This window comes from Mustela nigripes, chromosome 7 (assembly GCF_022355385.1).
Source record: "Mustela nigripes isolate SB6536 chromosome 7, MUSNIG.SB6536, whole genome shotgun sequence".
Lineage (NCBI taxonomy): Eukaryota > Metazoa > Chordata > Mammalia > Carnivora > Mustelidae > Mustela > Mustela nigripes.
Genome location: NC_081563.1, coordinates 67,911,719 through 67,931,407, shown reverse-complemented (window position 1 = coordinate 67,931,407; position 19,689 = coordinate 67,911,719). Strand labels below are relative to the sequence as shown.

Sequence of the window (19,689 nt, the reverse complement as noted above, 5' to 3'; positions counted from 1 at the left end):
CGAAAATCCATTTCTCCATTTCTTTTTTTCAGTTGTTTGGCAGGGGTAGTAGAGGAACCAGAGCCAACTACATACCCAGTGGCTTGCTTTGTTTCACAGGCCAGTAGTCTTCAAGTAGGTTGTATAAGCAGGCAAGATGATCCAGTGCATTATGGGGTGGGAAATACTAGAAATTCTATAAAATTTCATCTGTGAAAAAAAGAATTAAGCTTTTATTTTTATTTAATATTTAATGGGTAGACTAACAGTAGTATACAGAGTCATTCATAAATCAGGTTTTGTTTAATAACCAAATGACTTGAGGGAAGGGTAAGCATTATCTGTGCAGTGGAGGTGATGGAGATACTGTCATTATTTACTTCCACCTATACAGCATTGGAGGTTAAATTACTGCCTCCATCACTTTCCAGAAAATGGAATTGACAGTTTAAATATTACCATCAAGACCACACATTATTAGGTATATAACCGATCAGAGGTTAACAGGTTACTTTTCACCTGCCATGGCTCCAGTCACTGTGGTCCTGGTATCTAACAACGTTTCTCTAGTAGAAATAACAGGGGTTTTTTAAATGATTTTTTGCAGTGTCAGGAAGAATGAGCCTGCTTTCCTCCCTGGCAGTTAGAGGAAACCACAGTATGAAGACTATTGGAATTCCATTCTTTAACACTTAGAGAAAATGCCTCTCTCTCCTGACAATCTCAAAACTCAAAAGAAGAAAGCCAGGTTACTCACAAGTGGAATGTAGGGCTTGTAGTGTTCTGTGTCCATACCTATTTGTAAATTTTTAAGCATTTTAAGTCTTTTTTTACATTTGAAACAAAAAGTATTCACCAAAAGCAAGTAAATCTAGTAAAACTTATGGAAATGGTAACCATCTCAGCTATGGAAGACATTTGTGAGAGTGTAAAATAATGCTCAACATCTCGTCTCATCACGTACAACAGTGTATATATTTCAAATCTATTAAATTCCTTTCCAGTACCTTTCAATAGACTACATTGTACTTTGCCTTGAATTTAAGGAAAAAACCAGTTTCCTGTATAGTACATAATTTTGATTTTGTAAATGTATGATGTTAAAGGTCAGACTCTCACAGGAGTGGGAGATACAGGCTTCGAGCTATAGAATAAGTCACATGGATGAAAGGCATAGCTTAGGGAATATAGTCAATGGTGTAATAGCATTGTATGATGACTGATGATAGCTATGCTTGTGAGCAAAGCATAATGTACAGAGCTGTCAAATGATTATGCTATACACCTGAAACCAGTGCCACATTGTGTGTCAGCTATATTTCAGTTAAAAAACAAAAGTGCAGGGTGCCTTGGTGGCTCAGTTGGTCAAGCCCTGCATGGGGTTCCCTGCTCAGCATGGAACCTGCTTCTTCCTCTTGCTGCCTGCCACACCCCCTGCTTGTGCTCTCTCTCTGGCAAATCTTAAAAAAAAAAAAAAAAAAAAAAAGTGATCTACCACCAATTTTTTTTATTTTTCAAAATTTCTTTAAAGGGGCATTTGGGTAGCTCAATGGATTAAAGCCTCTGCTCAGGTCATGATCTCAGGGTCCTGTGATAGAGCCCCACATCCGGCTCTTCGCTCAGCGGGGAGTCTCCTTCCTCCGCTCTCTCTGCCTGCCTCTCTGCCTACTTGTGATCTCTGTCAAATAAATAAATAAAAATAATTTTTAAAAAATTCCTTTATAATCCAACAACTTGGGGTTTAAAACCCAATTAGTCAAATCTACTCTTCTTTCTAAATTCACTCAAAAGATAGACCAAAATAGCAAACTTTGTTAGGTTTTACCAGCTTCTATGTTCAAAGTAAAATACTAGTTTGTAAATTAGCACCAGTGGTCCTTAATAGCAGTAAAAGCAAATTTACACATTTAAGACTTCTTTTTTAGGACTGACTTACCATAGAGAAAACAAGTACAAGCTGGGGAGGGGCAGAAGCCGAGGGTAAAGAGAGAACCTCAAGCAGCCTTCCTACTGAGCGCAGAGCCCCAGTGCAGGGCTGGATCCCATAACCCTGAGATCAGGACACCCCAATCGAAACCAGGAGTCAGGCACTCAACCAGCTGAGCCACCCAGGTGCCCCATGATTTACTCATTAAAGAATCCTATCAGAGCTTTAAATATTACCCATAGATTTTTTTTTTAAGATTTTATTTATTTAATTTGACAGAGATCACAAGTAGGCAGACAGGCAGGCAGAGAGAGAGAGAGGAGGAAGCAGGCTCCCTGCTGAGCAGAGAGCCCGATGCGGGACTCGATCCCAGGACCCTGAGATCATGACCTGAGCCGAAGGCAGTGGCTTAACCCACTGAGCCACCCAGGCGCCCCTTACCCATAGATTTAAATGTCAACAGCGGTTCAAGGAAATTGGGAGTCATTCTCCCCCTGGATCATTTTTTTTTTTAATTTTTTAAAAAGATTTTTTTCACTTATTTATTTTAGAGAAAAAGAGGGAGAAAGCATGGGCATGGGTTGGGAGGGGCGGTACAAAGGGCAAGGAAGAATCTCAAGCAGACCCTGTGCTGAGTATGGAGCCCTAAAGGGGGCTCAATCTCACTGCCTAAGATCATGACTTCAGCTGAAACCAAGAGTCGGTCACTTAACGGACTGAACCACCCAGGCGCCCCACCCCTGAATTAGTTTTTGTATTTATAGGTTTTAGTGTTCTTAAGTCATGGTTACAGAAATCATTCGTTGGAAAAGCTTTTGTCAACCACCTTCAAGAAAGTGTTTCAGCCCCAAACAAGCCAGTTGTGAACAATCTTGAGTCATTATTCCTTGAATCTCAGATGACAGACTACCCCAGACTCTGGTGTATAATAAAAATGGTAGCTGCCACTTTCTGCACGTTGATAAATACGGGGCACTATGCTAAACACGTCAGACACCTTGTCATCACAACCCTGTGAGATGGCCTTACTATCTTTAACTCCCAGATAAGGATAATGAGGCTCCAAGAGGGGAACTCAAAGGCCTGTGGCTGAGCCAGCTTTGGAATCAGTTCAGACTGTGGAGTCCATGTTTGTAAATAATATATGACAGAGCTTTCTATTCGTAGAACCAGCTTTTGCCCCTCTCTGTGCCATCGCCTCCCACCTGAAGGAACACTCCCAAAGGGCTCAGCAAAATGCTGAGCGAAATGATTGATTTTTATCTTGTCACGAATGTATGGTACTCATTTTTTTCCCCATACAGTTTTGTTGTTGTTTTTAAATCATGGAATGCCACTAACTTCTCTTTTAAGTTAATGCAACCCACAATCTGGCAAAGGAAACTCATAAGATTAAAGTGTCACCTTGGGAGTTCTGGCTCTGTTAAATGTCATCAAGCCCTCCCTTCTCTGATAATCATTTAGTGTTGGTAAATAATGCAAGGGCACTGGCAATTTATCTAGAATCAGATTATATTTATTATGTAAATGATAAAAAATAATTCTTTCATCTTTAATTTATTGGTAAAGAATATGTCTTATTTTCATTCTCAGGACTTTCTCCTCATACCTTGCATAGCATTGATACTCAACAAATATTTGCTGAATGAATGAACACTCATCCTCCCTTGCCCACACCTTATAAAATCTTCCCCAACCACAATTCCGAGGAGTTTCCTACAAGCTCTGATTTTTGAGTGTTTGGTCCTTTAAGGAAAACAGTATTTTCCCCAGTTTCATAATGGTTGGGAAATAAAAAGAATTAATGATGTCCTATTTGTATGCCTTTTCACTCAAATTCCATACCACTCCCTAACAAGAAGACAGTGTCTGTGTCTCCATTTCCCCCATTTGTGGGCCTTGACTGAAGTCCCAGATCTGTCAGGTCAAGAACTGAATTTTCCACCTCCAACTCCATGAACTGAAAACACTCCAGTTCCAAGGTACTCTGAATTCCTCAAAGAAAGTGTCTTAACATTATGATTCTCTGTGAAGAACACAATTCCCAGCCATATCTTTACTCATTGTAATATTATTAATAAAATCACTTCTTACATTTCTTTGACATACTTTGTTGCCAAAGCCAAACAAACAAGCAAAAAGCTTTCATAAGCTCTTGCGAAAATCAGATAGGAAATGTACTGAACCTTAAGCAGTGACCCAGGTCAACTCACCCTAGCGCCACAGGTCCAGAAGACAGGCATAAAGCAGCCTTTGTAGACTGCTCCACTTTTTAAGGTCTATCTGGCATCTGGACAAGCTGCATTTCGCAAAACATCAGGCTTTGCATGAAAATCAAGGTTCCCACACTGGGAGTGGGATGAAAGCTCTCCCACTCATCAGCATGCTACAAGCAGCTAAAGGTTCAAGAAAGTGTCAAAAGGGCAAACTTTCACATAAATGCAACTCAGAGAAACAAACTCAACTTATCTTGGCATGAGCTAAATGTATTTAAAAAGAAGCAAAATTATCTGTTTATTGGAGGAGAGGAGGGAAAATTCATTACTTTCCCTCCTGATGAAGTGGTATTTTTACTTTGGCAAAATTAATCTCAAAGGCACTGAACCTAGAAAGATTACCTGTGAACTATCTCTTTATGGAAACGAGGATTTCATTAAATCTGCAACCTTTTTTTCCCCCCCAAATTGCCATATACTTTAAAGTAATTGGTATTCTCCCTTCTCTCCCTCCAAGAAACAGTTACCCCTTTTCTCCTTGAACTCCTCTGTGGTTGCTGAGGAGTTTCTTTTCATCTTCAATGTCCTCAGGCTGCATAATGGGCCAAAGAATTCCAGCGAGGATGAATGCAGGTCGTCGGGCAGCTCCTGGGCAGCTAGGGTGGTCCCCTGGGAAAAGATGCCCTTAGAGCTAGTTCCTTTAGTAAACAGTCAGAAATCCTAAATCGGGACCCATGTCCCCTTTCATCGGAGTCCTGCTGATAACCACCCTGGGAATGTAGAGAGGGATATGAAAAACAACAAACACGGGGAAACAAAGCCAGCCAGATAGAGATTTGGGCTAATATCACTTCCAGGCTTCAGCCAATCATTTATCATCTGACCCATTTATTCAACAGTTACACGCTGACAACTCATCCGGGCCAAGGACTGAAAGTTACTAGGGATATGGCCCTGAACAAAACAGACACAATTTTGCCCTACTAGCGTTTTATTCTAATGGGGAAACGACCAGTAAACGATTACACGTGACTGTTAAAAATTGTGTCCCTCCCACCCCTTCCAAGATTCATATTTGAGACTCTAACCCCCAGTGACTCTATTTGGAGATAAGGCTTTTAAGGACGTAATTAAGGGCAAATGAGGTCAAAAGATTGGAGCCCTAATCTCAGAGGAATGGTATCCACATAAGAAGAGGAGGAGACACCCTGAGAGCCCCCAATCCCAACTCTCTCCCTCCCTCCCCTAGCCCCTCTCTTTCCCTGCATGCACACAGAAAGGCCAAGTGAGGACACAATGAAAAGGTGACCTCCTACAAGCCAGGGAAAGAGGTCTCACAAGAAACCAACACTGAGGGCTTGTTGACCTTGGACTTTGGGCCTATAGAATTATGGGAAAATAAATTTCTATTACTTAAGCCACCTACACTGTGATACTTGTTATAGTGGCCCAAGCACACTAATGCAGTAGCATGATGTTGAGTAATGGTAAGAAACATGAAATGAACAAATATGGCAGGCAGAAGGATAGAGAGAGATGGAGTGGGAACTCTGTTGGATATGGCAACTAGGAAAGACCCCTGGGGAAGACCATTCCAGGCTGAAGTATTTCTGGGCAATTAAATTCCCTGACATGGGAACAAAACTGAGGCATGTGAGAAAGAGCCAGAAAGCTTGTTGCATTCCAAGCACGTTAGGTAGGGTGCAAGTGAAAACAAATGGAGACAGAGGAAACCAAGGGCCAGATCATTAGGGCCACACAGGTCGTGGCAAAGGACTTCAGCTTTTGTTCTAAGTTTTAATCAGACGAATGGCAAATATAATATACCTCCAAAGTGTCCCCAGTTACAAAGCAAGGAGACTACAGGAGAGAGAGCCTGGAAGCTGGGAAATCGCGATGGCGGGTTGCATACTCTGAGAAAGAAACGACGGGCCCATGGGCTAGAGGGGATGGGGATGAAGAGCTAGGAAGGAGTTGGATTCAGAATTTATTTTCAAGATAGTTCAGGATTTGTCCCGAAGAATTGGATGTGATCTATAAAAGAAACAGTCAAGGACAACAAATTGAGCTGCGCAACTGGGTAATTGCCATGCCATTTACTGAGATAATAAAACAGCAGGAGACCCAAGTTTGGTAAAGAGTAGGGTTGAATCAAGAGTTCAGTTTTGCACATGTTAAAATCTGAGATGCCCATTAGACATCCAAGTGGAGATGCTGAATAGGCAATTGGATAGACCAGCATGGAGTTCAGGGAGAGGTTAGGACTAGAGATCTAAAATTGAGTGTCATTAGCATTTAAATGGTATGGAAAGCCAGAAGATGGAAAATCATTATAATTACTGCCCGCACCTGCTTCTCAGCTTACAGATCCATCTGTAGAGGTAGGGGGAGGGAATAGAGGGCTATTTTCCTATCTTTCTTCTCCTCTTTCTATTCTTCAGCCTCTCAAAGATTACCCCATCTGGCTTCAAGTGGTCATTGTCTTTGCACCAACTAGTGACTTTGGCTCCCTTGCATCTCATCACGTTTGGGCCAGTGCAGCTGGGCTGAGCCCACTGAAGCTCATCCTGCTGTCACCTGCCCCAACAGAGTCTTCCCAGTGGTGAAGCTTGCTGCTTTGTGTGCTAGGCTCACTCCAGACCTAAAGCCTCCCTAAAGCCTGAATCTCTGATGGTGAAGAGCTGTCTCCTGGCAGCCTGCCTGCCTCTCCTACCGCTCCATAGGCCTAGGATCTTCACTGACACTTGGCCTTCCTTCAACTCCAGTAGGAGAACAGTGGTGCGAGTTTCTCTGGTGGAACCGTAAGCTTCTTTCATTGACAGAAAAGAAAACTGCTTTCAGTGGATACAGGAGAAAACACAGGTCTCTCTGGGAGTCAAAAATCTCACTAGGGGGACGCCTGGGTGGCTCAATTGGTTAAGCAGCTGCCTTCAGCTCAGGTCATGATCCCAGCGTCCTGGGATCAAGTCCCACATCGGGCTCCTTGCTCAGCAGGGAGCCTGCTTCTCCCTCTGCCTCTGCCTGCCATTCTGCCTGCCATTCTGCCTGCCATTCTGCCTGCCTGTGCTCACTCTCTCCCCCCCCCTCTCTCTGATAAATAAATAAAATCTAAAAAAAAAAAAAAATCTCACTAGGTACACATTACCCCTGGACTGTGAAGGAGGAGGGTGTCTTTGAAAAGGGAGCCTCCATGACCTGGCCTGGCTAGATTATGGAGAATTATTTAAGACTGCGTTATAATCACAAGTCAGAGCTGGACAGGAACCCAAGACTGTCAGCACCCCAAGGCGTGTTGCTGGTGGCTTGGAGTGGAAGTCTTCCAACTGGGATGTGAGTGACTTGAAAATGAAAAAGGAGGTTTACAGATGCTCATTTTTAATACCCTAAAACTGAGCTGTTTAAGAACGTTTCTGTACCAGGATGCCTGGCTGGCTCAGTTGGAAGAGTATGGGACTCTTGATCTTAGGGTTGTGAGTTTGAGCCCCATGTTGGATGTAGAGATTACTTAAAATAAAAATCTTAAAAAAATTTTTTTAAAAAAAGCTTCTGTGCCTTAACTCTTCAAGATCTCATGCTACTTTTTCTTGGCCACTGTCCATCTGTTACTGCCCCCTTCCCACTTCGTAAAAGAATTCCAACCTGGAATCGTAGAAGGGTATTTCTCCCAAATGTAGAGCTGCTAACCAAGAAACTACTCCAAATAATAGTTTCAAAGAATGATCCTTAAAAAAAAAAAAAATAAAAATAAAAAAGAGAGAGAGATCCTTAAGTTATTTGTCAAGGGACCACAGTTTTGAGGCTTCCCCCAGCTTATACACACCATATAGATTACCAACTCTAGGATACACATTTTTGCTCTTGGCTTTTAGCTCAGAGGAGGAGAAATTGCAGCTGTCTTTGGTCATCTTGAATCTGAGTTCATCTAAAACCAGCAACCTCCACCACGCTGCCTAAATTTTTTGGCCCCAATGAGATCAAAGTGGGGAAGTTTGTACCACATATGCCTTGGCCCCAAAGATTGGCCCCACTGGGTCTGTCTGGAAAAATGGTTGGTGATGAGATTGCCAAGCGAACCAGTGATAGGAAGGGCCCGAGGATGACTGTGAAACTGGCCATTCAGAACAGGTAAGGAACTGCCAAGAGACAGAAAGAAGCAGAAAAACATTAAGCACAGTGGAAATGCCACTTGGGAGTGTTTTGATGAGATTGTCAACATTAGGGACGCCTGGGTGGCTCAGTTGGTTTAGGAACTGCCTTCAGGTCTGGTCATGATCCTGAAGTTCCAGGATCGAGTCCCACATGGGGCTTCCTGCTCAGCGGGGAGTCTGCTTCTCCCTTTGACTTCTCCCCTCTCATGCTCTGTCTCTCTCAAATAAATTAAATTAAATAAATCTTAAAAAAAAAAAGAGGGAGAGAGAGAGACATCCTCAACATTGCCCAATAGATAGAGCACTGATGCAGCACTCTGGAAACTTTGAAGAGATCCTGAGAACGCAGGGCAGTGATTGGCTCAGTGGGTGCAGCATGAGACTTTGGATCTCAGGATTGTGGGTCTGAACCCCACATTGGGCATAGAACTTACTAGAGAAAAAATTAAAACAAATAACCCACAATCATTTCATCTCTTAAGAGAACACTGGGTATAGGGACGCCTGGGTGGCTCAGTGGGTTACGTTGCTGCCTCCGGCTCAGGTCATAATCCTGAGATCCTGGAATCCAGCCCAGCATCAGGCTCCTTGCTCACTGGGGAGCCTGCTTCTATCCCTGCCTCTGCCTGTCACTCTGTCTGCTTGTGCTCGCTCTCTGACAAATAAATAAAATCGTAAAAAAAAAAAAAAATGGGGCGCCTGGGTGGCTCAGTGGGTTAAGCCTCTGCCTTTGGCTCAGGTCATGATCCCAGGGTCCTGGGATCGAGCCCCGCATCGAGCTCTCTGCTCAGCAGGGAGTCTGCTTCCCCACCCCCCTCTCTGCCAGCCTCTCTGCCTACTTGTGATCTGTCAAATAAATAAATAAAATCTTAAAAAAAAAAAAAGAGAGAGAGAGAGAACGCTGGGTGTCAACACATTGTTATCCATTGTGCAATAATCATCATTACTTTCCTCTCATGGTTTTCAGATGATTGGATGGGAAAGTCATAGGACTGCAATCCGATGTTCAGAAATGTTAGGGTTTTCAATATTTTTATTTTCCAAACATTATTTTAAAAGAACATTAAAAGCATCAGAAATACAAATCTGGCCTAAAGGTTAACATCAGAACAATTATAAAATGTTTGAAATACATCACATACTTTGCATCACAGTAAAGCGTCAAGAGAACTAATTAATATACCCTGCTAATAATTAGTCATAGTCAACTGAATTCTCATTATTTTTAGTTCTCAGTTTAGCCCTTATAGAGAAGTTATATATGTCTACCTCTATCTCCCTCTATAGATAGACATATATAACTTACGAAGAGATAAGTTTTATCTATGTCTGTATCTCTGCATAGATGTAGAGATAGATGGGAAGGAGAGCTAAGAATCTAGCCCAACATGTATTTCATGCAAGTTACATCAGTAATTTCTTGATGAGCATACAGAGACTGAATACCTCATATGCGCATGCTTACTTTTCTTTATACTATTAACGTCTACTTCCTAAAGATGGATCAGGTCATCTCAAACGCAAAGGTTGTACAAGAAACCTGTTGGTTCAAATTTTACGAGTAGGAATTACTTTTTAAAAACTTCTTATTGAATCACACTGGAAATGCCTAGCCAAAAAAGAGATACATACCTTAAAAAGTATGAAGTATCTTCTTGATTAATCTTAGTAATTATAAAGCTGTTTGGCTTATTGGAATAAATACCCATTTCTAAATTTAGACAAAAGTCTAATTCCTAATTAGAATTATCTTCAAATGATCTTGGGAAAGGATACTTGATTTCTTAGTTCTTTGTTAAAAAGGGGTAACAGACTAACCTATCTCGTGGGAGTATTAACGAATGAAAACAGTGTTGTATTAAAAATATAAAAGCATAATTGAAATAGGTTATAGTGACTTCCAAAAATAGCATTCAATTACAAGCAAGAAAAAAATGTGATAGAGTGGTTATTTTCTCTTCTGTTAGAAAATTTAAATAGCAAAAATAAAGGAAGAAAAGGAAGGAAGGGAAGGAGAAAGTCCTAAAAGGTGAATTTAAAAAGAAAATAAAACCCATATCTCCTCCTTAAACCCCAGAAACAGAATGATTGGTCGGTGCTGGAAAACAGCAGCTGGATGAGCCTGTGCAGATCTCAGGCTGAGCATCTACTAGGGGTTTCTCTACGCTTTGTGGTGCACTTGTATTTGGGAACAGCCTGGAGAGGGAGCCGTACATTGAATACCTTCCTCCAAAACAATAGTTCCTTCCAACCTGCAGTAACAGTTCTGGAATATAACAATTTCTAAAGATAGGTTTTTGGATCTTGACACTTGTCTTGAGTCTAACAGCTATAGTTCAAAAATTGTATCAAGTTCAAAAGCTAACTGTATAATGAAAATATTTTTACGTAAAAATATGAATTTACCGTTGTTACACTAGCAATTACAGAGTAGGTCATAAAATTAGTTTTAGGCGTAGAAATACTTAATCTAGTTTTCTTTATCACCCATTGCCAAGATTAATGGGAGAGAAACAGCACAATTAGTTTGAAAACACATAATCTTAAGAATTTTTCTACTGCAGTGATATTTAAACAAAGACAAAAAATTATTTTGAAATAGTTACTTGGCTACTCTTTGTCAGCCTGTTAACAAACCACCCTCACACAGACGGAACAGGGTAAATCAGAATCCTCCCAATCTCGTTCTCACACCTTCTTAAGCAATAATGGAGATCATCTAACACACGGCAGGGCAGGAGTCCGGGTTGCTTCCCACATCACCGACACCCTGGCTCAGAGGACCAGTTAGTGCCTCTGCTTCCAGAAATCAGGGTCCTCTATTATAAGTACAGTCCTCTTCACCAGGTTTCTTGGGTAAGCTCATTCCAAAATAGAATGATACATTTTTAGCAAGCAAAAACATATTTCTTAAAAAAAAAAAACAAAAAACTATACAGTTAGTCAATTAACACAAAATAATAGCGTCTATCATAAGAAATGGTAGCAATCATAATACTTGGTTGACTGTCTTAGGAAAGCAAAATACCTAATGCCTGTGTGTCTTGGGTAAGGTAATTACTGAGAATATGTTTCTGACTCTCTGCTTTGACAATGTATTATTTATTCAAATAAGCCTGCTACCAAAAAAGTGCATTGTTCCCCATTTCAACACTTCAATAATCAAAATTTACTGTTCAATTAAGAAAAAATTCACTGCAGTGAAGATCACACCTTCACATTTAAAAAATCCAGCTTGTGTGCACTTTGAAGACCCGAAACACGGACTCAAACGGTCACAAACTATTCATTCTCCTTTAATAGATTAGCATGATCATTCCTGGCATCGATTTAAAAGTTTAGTACCAAAGATCAGAGCACAGGTCAAGGTAAAAATCTAAATTATAAATGTTTACATCAAATCTTAAAACGTCAGGAAACCGCAAAGTGAATTGATAGATGCTAATACTTGAGACAGAAGAAAATCCTAACTGCCAACCGTTCTGCTGAACCGGTTAAGTTTTCATCTGCCATTGGTCTCACAAAAGTGAAAAAGAAATCCATTAGTATCTGAATCAAAAACAGTTTGTGCATGAGTCTCCAGCTTCCAGGACACTAAACGGAGGGCACTGGGATCTGCTTGGCCGACGTGCTCTCGTATTCTTGCATTAAATCATTAGTGGTGTGATAATGCATGGCAATATAGGAATTGGCAAATCCGAAAGAGTTTACTGGCTGTAAATTCTGCGGGACGCTCTCTTCCTGGGAGGGGCTGCTGTTATAAATGCTGTAGTAGGGTTCGATCCGGGTGTTGATGGGGGTTGAGCTGCTCTGACCGTAGTGCTGATGCCCAGCGGAGATCTTGGGACTGACCACACTTTCCTTTGAGTGACTTGGGCCACAAGCCTGGTCCACAAATTTCTTCTGGGGCTTTGGAGACAACATGTAGGCGGAGTTGGTTTCATGATGGGAGGACTTGTTTCTGTTGACCTCCAGGTTCCCTTTTCCCATGGCTCGAAGTCGAGTCTTCTGTTTGCAGCAGAAGAAACCCAGGCCGATGTACTGGAGGCACCAGAGCACTTTCCTTCTCAGCCCCGCGCTGTTCCGAGAATATATAAAAGGGTTTAACCCTGACTTGAAAAATATGAGGGTAAATCCAAACAGTTCAAACTGGTAGAGGACGAAGCTCCCGTTGCTGGACAGGACCACCTGCACCAAGGAGATCCCCAGGGGAAGACAGCACACCAGGACGGACAGGACAATAATCACGCAGGTGACCACCGCCTTGGAGTCCTTGGCCGTGGACAGATTGACAGCCGACACGAGCTGGAGCCGGCTGGCTGCCGGGGTGGGCATGTGGTTCAGGCTCTTGGTGTACCCGTGGGTCTGGATGTGCTGCAGCTTGTTGTAATTCTGGTTCCGGTAGAGAGCGGGCCCGGTACACTGCACGGGATGGCCCCCTCCCTTCCCAGGGGCCCCCATGAAGGGCTGCGGTCTGGAAGCATCCACTGAGATGACCGGGGGGCACTTCCTGACTTGGGCGTTCTTCCGCAGCGTCTGCGCAATCATGATGTAGGAGACCGACACCACCGCCACACAGAAGGTGAAGTCCACCACGTACAGAGACACAATGGCTTTCCCTTCTCCCGCCGTCAGACTGGACATGGGAAGGCAGAGATGGGACTTGCTGGTTTTCAGGGTGCCCAGGGTGGCCAGAGTGAAACTGGTGGCCCAGAGAAGCAGAGTGAGAAGCACGGTGCAGGGAAAGGAGGCCGTGCGGTCGGGCTGCTTCCCCAGCACCATGCGGAGCCGGTGCAGGGCGATCACCGCCACGGTCTTGAGGGACATGATGACGAAGCCGGCGCTGGTGATGTGGAAGGTGAAGCAGAAAGCGTCCGGGATGCTGCTGGCAGGGCTGAAGAAGAGCACGAAGGTGAACATGGGGGCGGTCACTCCACAAATGAAGAGGTCACAGAAGGACAGGTTCAGGATCATGAAATCAAAGTTGGTTCTGAACTTCCTAAAGGCTGGATCAAAGAAGGACAAGAAGACAATGAAGTTGCCATAAGAGCCTAGGAAGAAGATGACCGCCAGTAGAAAAGTACAGGTGACCAAAGTGGCCGTGTGGATGAGGTGCTGGAGGTCCCCCGGGACGGCAGTGCTGTTTCCTCCCTGGGAGCGAGGCCCTTGCAGCCAAGTCCCGTTGGGACCAACCTCCAGGGGCTCCATGGAGTTCATCTTCAGACCGGATGGACTCTTCCTTCTGGGGCAAGGGAGTCACGGCCTGGACTCACAGCTGCCACACATGCGACAGAAGAGGCCCAAGGCAGAAAAGCCTGCGCATAGAAATGCACACCCAGAGACAGAATTAATGGAGAGAGCAGTGTGATTTCAGGATTTTGTACAAAAGGACTAGGGTTTTTTTTTTTTTTTTTTAGCTCTGACCTGAGGCAGAGAAAGCATTTCTTCTCACAAGGCCCAACACAGAAAAGACACAAACACCTCAAAATACATTCTTCCAGCTAATTTCAGGTTTCCTGGCATAGAGGTTTGCAAAACCATTTAAGCATCATGTAGAGAGTGGGTAAAAAAAAGCAGATTCCTGGGCCCCACCCTTTGAGTTTCTGGTTGAAGGGTACACACGTGTTACTCTTGAAAATCTTCTGGTGCCTCACACTGGAGATCCAAGAATGTTATTTCACCAAAGGGATCACACCCTACTTGTAGCCTAATGTGGTAAATCATGTGACAGAGTAAGAGTAGGGGAATCTAATCCACCCTGGATTAGAGGCTGAGAGAGGCTGAAGGGAGTGATGCTGAGGAGGAGCTCGCTGTGGGGGGAGGGGCCGGGCAGGGACTGGGGGGAAGGCAGGCTGGGAGGGCAGGAGTAGGTCTTACAGCATGTGCTTAAGATACAAGCCGGAGGGTATTGCTGAAGTACACTGTGGCTCCCACAAATCACAAACAAATCCTATTTCTTCCTTTATTTCTTTCTTTCTTTTTTTTGGGGGGGGGGGCAAGGGAGTCACGACCTGGACTCTTTTTTTAAAGATTTTATTTATTTATTTGACAGAGAAAGAGAAATCACAAGTAGGCAGAGAGGCAGGCAGAGGGATGGGGGAAGCAGGCTCCCTGCTGAGAGGAGAATCCCTAGGTGATCCCAGGACCCTGAGATCATGACCTGAGCTTAAGGCAGAGGCTTAACCTACTGAGGCAGCCAGGCACTCCAACAAATCCCATTTCTTTTCCTAGGAACAAGCCTTTATTTTCTATCATGTATCATTTCTTCTCCCTGCTGGTAATTTCTTGGCCAACTCCCCATCTTCCTTCAGAAAAAATTTTGTGGACTATGTTTGAGAGGCAAAAATGAAAGCATTCATGGGTGTCAATTATATTCAAGATTAACAAGGTGAGCACCCATTTGTCAACTCTCAACCACTGTACAGAGGTGAGTTCTTATTCCAACAGCAATATCCTCCCGTGGAAGCAGGAGGCACACATCCACTCATGCATTCATTGGCTCAGTTTACATTTCTCCTGTGCACACTCTATGCCAGCTTTATCCTAGGGTCTGTGGGTGGACAGAGGAGTAAGACCTAGCCTCTGTTTTGAAAGAATTAATTTCTTTTTCTTCCTGCTCTTTATTCTCTTCAACTTTTTTTTTTCCTCCAGTGAGATTTTTTTTTAAGCCTTTTTTTTTTTTTAAATTTATTTGACAGACAGAGATCACAAGTAGACAGAGAGGCAGGCAGAGAGAGAGGAAGGAAAGCAGGCTCCCTGCTGAGCGGAGAGCCCGATGTGGGACTCGATCCCAGGACGCTGGGATCATGACCTGAGCCGAAGGCAGCTGCTTAACCAACTGAGCCACCCAGGTGTCCCCGAAAGCAGAGGCTTTAACCCACTGAGCCACCCAGGCGCACCTCCTCCAGTGAGATTTAAAGTACTCTCACACATCTTGGGCTGTTCCAGATCCCAGAGCCCTGTGGGTTCTGGTGCTCTCTCTGCTCTGAAAGATGCTTCCAGTGGGAAGTTGTACCTTAGAGACTGGTGCATTGCTCTTGACAACTCAAATGTATTGCTTGAATTTAGCATTTTAGGAGCAATGGCACTGGGGAGGTCAAGGGTGATGTCCCAAATATTTAATCACCAGCTCCTAAGGGGTCCAGAGGCCTCCAGCTGTGTCAAGGGTTAACCCTTCAGTTGCTGGATCCTGGGGCCGAGAGAAAGAGGGGCCAGGTGATGATGGATTCCTAAGGGCTCTGAGCAGTAACCGAAGAGAAGTCTCTCTGCATTCAGAAGTAGGTATGGCTATGCCAGTGAGAACGGGACAAATTTCAGTCCTGGGGAAGTCCATATACCTAATGGTATATTGGTATATATATTCTTTTTTTTTTTTTAAAGATTTTATTTATTTGATAGAGAGAGATCACAAGTAGATGGAGAGAGAGGCAGGCAGAGAGAGAGAGGGAAGCAGGCTCCCTGCTGAGCAGAGAGCCCAATATGGGACTTGATCCCAGGACCCTGAGATCGTGACCTGAGCCGAAGGCAGCAGCTTAACCCACTGAGCCACCCAGGCGCCGGGTATATATATTCTTTATGAAGGAAGAGATGGCCTCTTTATTCTCAATGGTCAAACAGTAAAGATCAAGACATTATGATGAATTTCTCCACTGGCAAGGAGACCAGCTTCTCTGTACTTTCTTTATAAAATTTCTCTAAGGGAAAAATATAAATTTCTACCTTTTGTTTCTTGATTAAAATTAAAAAATAATGGATAGCTTACTGTTTTCACTTAAAGACCCTGTGCCTGCTTCTGAACCCTTTTTGATAGCTCCATAGTAGAAACAACAACTTTTACTGTTTGTTTTTTCATTGTTAATTGGAGGATTGGTATTAGCTAATGAAAAGAAAAACAGCAAACAAAACTCAGTTTGAGGAGGCAGAAAAGCAGAGAGGTGATACTATTGTTTCTAGCAAAGGGGAAACCCTTTGGAGGCAGGGAAATGAACAGGGGTGAAGATCAAAGTAGGAATTGGGTTTGGGAAATTCAAAGTATGAAGCATCTGGAATCGATGCTAAGAGAAATATCGAGTAAGTCGGTAGTAATGAAGAAGTGGGGTAGATGGAGACTATGGAGACCTCAGGCTAGGAGATTATTTGGAAACAGAACAGTCGAGGGGAAGATGGAATGATAAGACACCAACATCATTCAAGAATAAGAGGCATGGGGCGCCTGGGTGGCTCAGTGGGTTAAGCCGCTGCCTTCGGCTCTGGTCATGATCTCAGGGTCCTGGGATCGAGTCCCGCATCGGGCTCTCTGCTCGGCGGGGAGCCTGCTTCTCTCTCTCTCTCTCTCTCTCTCTCTGCCTGCCTCTTCATCTACTTGTGATTTCTCTCTGTCAAATAAATAAATAAAATCTTAAAAAAAAAAAAAAAAGAATAAGAGGCAGGAGGGGCGCCTGGGTGGCTCAGTGGATTAAGCTGCTGCCTTTGGCTCAGGTCATGATCTCAGTGTCCTGGGATTGAGCCCCGCATCGGGCTCTCTGCTCAGCAGGGAGCCTGCTTCCCTTTCTCTCTCTGCCTCTTTGCCTACTTGTGATCTCTCTCTCTCTGTCAAATAAATAAATAAAATCTTAAAAAAAAAAAAAAAAAGAATAAGAGGCAGGAGAAAAAAAAGATTTGGAATTGCTGAGGGCCAGCTTCCACTTTCTTCACAGTTATAATTTTTTCAATGTATTTAAAAATTTTCAAATTAAAAAAAAAGAATTCGAGGTCAGTAATATAATTATCAGTATCATTAACAGTATGTTAACTTTGTTGAGTGCTTATGATGTGCTGGGCCCTGTTCTCAGTGTTCCATGCTATTAACTTGTTGAATCCTCACGACCAAGAAATAGTACAACTCATCCCCATTTTACAGATAAGGAAAGTGAGCTGGAGAGAGAGCTCCTAATTTAAAGCAGCAGGGCATAAATTTGAAGCTAAGCAGGTACTCTCTACAGCTGACACTCATCCCCACCGGCTCAACTCAGCATAACAACAGATAGGGGCAGTCCTCAGGTCAGAAGACAGTTACAGCAGCCTTCATTTACTGGATGATTAGCATACAAACCAGAAGCCTTACACAAGCTATCAAACTTTACTTCACTCTCAGTACAATCCTATGAAGTAGGTATTATAATCCCTCCCCAACTCTAAGTTCCTGGAACTCAAAAGAGGAACACAGGACACACTTCCATGTACCTTTTTGGCAAAGTTGATAATTATGGTTGTGGCATAAAGTAATTAGAAGTCATTCCTATTGGAGCATTAGGAAAAAAAAGAAAGCAATGAGAGGCCGGGAAGAAAAGGAAAAGCAGAACATAGAACAGAAATATAAGTTTTGGGGCACCTGGGTGGCTCAGTGGGTTAAGCTGCTGCCTTCAGCTCAGGTCATGATCTTAGAGTCCTAGGATTGAGTCCCTGATCGGGCTCTCTGCTCAGTGGGGAGCCTGCTTCCCTTTCTCTCTCTCTCTGCCTGCCTCTCTGCCTACTTGTGATCTCTGTCTGTCAAATAAATAAGTAAAAATTAAAATATATACATTTAAGTTTTGGCAGACAAACTTACAGAGTAAAGGAGAAAATGAAGGAAAAGTAAGCCCACTTCTGGGACTTTTAAGAAAGAGGAGGCTGAGATCGCCGTTTCAAACGAAGTTATGATGGTAGCTCTATAAAATTCAGTGATTCTCGGCACGGGGGTGGTGAATGAATGCTTATTTGGTACTGCTATATAGTAAATACAGTTTACCAACAACGTTCCTTTCAATACAAGCATACTATAGGCTCTTTATTTCTGGCACCATAAGTAGGTGATTAAAGTCATAAAATCAGAAAAGTTTTAAGTTGGAACACTAGTCTTTGGCAGGCCTGTTAGCCACAGTTAGAATTAATTAATATCTATGTGCATCTTGTTACAACTAAGGAGGGGGGATCCTAAAGTAACTAGTAAGCAAGGAATAGTAAATGAAAATTTGTGTAAAGTGGCAATGATTTCTCACTAAGATGTGTTAAAAGCCTGTGAAAATCTGATGTGCTATCTTAATATTTTAGTCCACATGAAAACGTTTTGTTTGAGCTTTTACAAGTTAGCTCCTGGCTGGAGTTCTTCCAACTCTTCCCCCGCACCCCTTAATGCCTTAAATTCCTTGAGGACAGGCATTTTCACAGGCTAACCCTCACAGAGAGCAAGGTTCTGTGCTATTATTATCCCCATTGTATTTGTATTAATCAGGACAACCTCACGGAAGTGAGATGACTTGCCCAAGGTCACTAAGATTCAGGTTAGATTTATCTGATTTCAGAGCCCATGCTCTTTCTCCCCAGTTCAACTACCTCTTGAAGCCTGGAGCAGCTGACGGGTTGGGGCAGGGTCAGTGGATGAGGGAGATGGGGAGGCTAAGGAGGTCCCCCCCACCAAATCTGGGGACGGAGAGCGAGGATTTGGGAAGGGGAGGTCGACCCCAGCCAGGGACTAGCGGTGGCAGGCGCTCCCCGGGGTGCGAAAGGTTAGGAAGGCCTACTTCGGACCTGGAAGCTTGCAAGATAATCGGCGGAGGACTGGTGGGGGGCTGAGAGCTCACACAGGGCATGGGCAGTGTGGGGAACCCGTTCTGCGTCCCGGCATAGCCCGGGAGCCGGCCCCGCAGGGGCGAGATGGCTTCCACGCAGGCCGCGCCAGGAGGGCAGGTGCGCGCGGCCCAGCTCCTCCTAACCCGTCGGCTTCCCGGGGCCCGGCCCTCCCGGCCCCCGCGGGGCGTCCTCCTCAGGGGCCCGCGCGGCCTCTCACCTGCCCGGTGGCCGCAGCGCCGCCCCCCTCCTCCATCTCGCAGCCCGGACCCCAGCTCCGCCCGCCGCCCGGAACGAGGCCCGGCTTGAGGCATCATCGCCATCGCCGCCGCCGCCTCCGCGCATCCCGGGAGCCGCCGAGCCGGGGGCGCCGAGGCGCAGTCACGGAGACGCCGAGGGCGCCGCCCCCTCCCGGACACTCGGGCCCCGGCGCCTGCCTGCCCCCCGCGCCCTCAGCGCCTCGCGGGCCCCCGGGGCTGGCCGCGGCCGCCGCCCCGCCCTCCGCCCCCCACGCCGCGCCGCTGCCCGGCCTGGGATCGCGGTTCCGCCGCGCGGGGACCTGGGTTCGGAGGCGGGCGAGAGCTGGCGCGCAGAGCAAGAAGGGGCCTGCGGGCTGGGCTGCCGCAGGCCGGCAACGCTGCCCGCCCCCTCCCTAACCCCATGGCCACAGCGGGTGGAGAGCGTGGGACCCGCGGGTGGAGAGCATGGGACGCGCGGGGGGCGGGGCTCCCCTAGGTGCCCGGGGCTTCCTCCTGGAGCGGCAGCTAACACTCTGCCTCCTAGATTCAGCTGGCGTCATCGTCCACTTCGGTACTTAGAGACAGTTTGTAAATGA

At 44.7% G+C, this 19,689-nt stretch overlaps 1 protein-coding gene across 2 annotated transcripts; it reads right to left on the bottom strand.

Moving 5' to 3' along the window:
* Positions 1–9,285: 9,285 nt before the first annotated feature.
* GPR75 (G protein-coupled receptor 75) lies at positions 9,286–19,314 on the bottom strand. 2 transcript variants are annotated; one of them, XM_059406078.1, is made up of 2 exons: positions 19,075–19,314; positions 9,286–13,276 (listed from the first exon to the last, which is right to left on the bottom strand). In XM_059406078.1, the coding sequence occupies exons 1-2, from the start codon at positions 19,175–19,177 to the stop codon at positions 11,865–11,867; spliced, it is 1,515 nt and encodes a 504-aa protein (XP_059262061.1). In that variant the 5' UTR covers positions 19,178–19,314; the 3' UTR covers positions 9,286–11,864. The 2 variants fall into 2 exon arrangements, with proteins under 2 accessions (XP_059262061.1, XP_059262060.1); XM_059406077.1 differs by having other exon boundaries at positions 9,286–13,585; positions 19,075–19,165.
* Positions 19,315–19,689: the final 375 nt, after the last annotated feature.

Bases quoted from the DNA above. Each gene is read 5' to 3' on its own strand.
- GPR75 (XM_059406077.1), bottom strand. From the start codon at position 13,487: ATGAACTCCATGGAGCCCCTGGAGGTTGGTCCCAACGGGACTTGGCTG.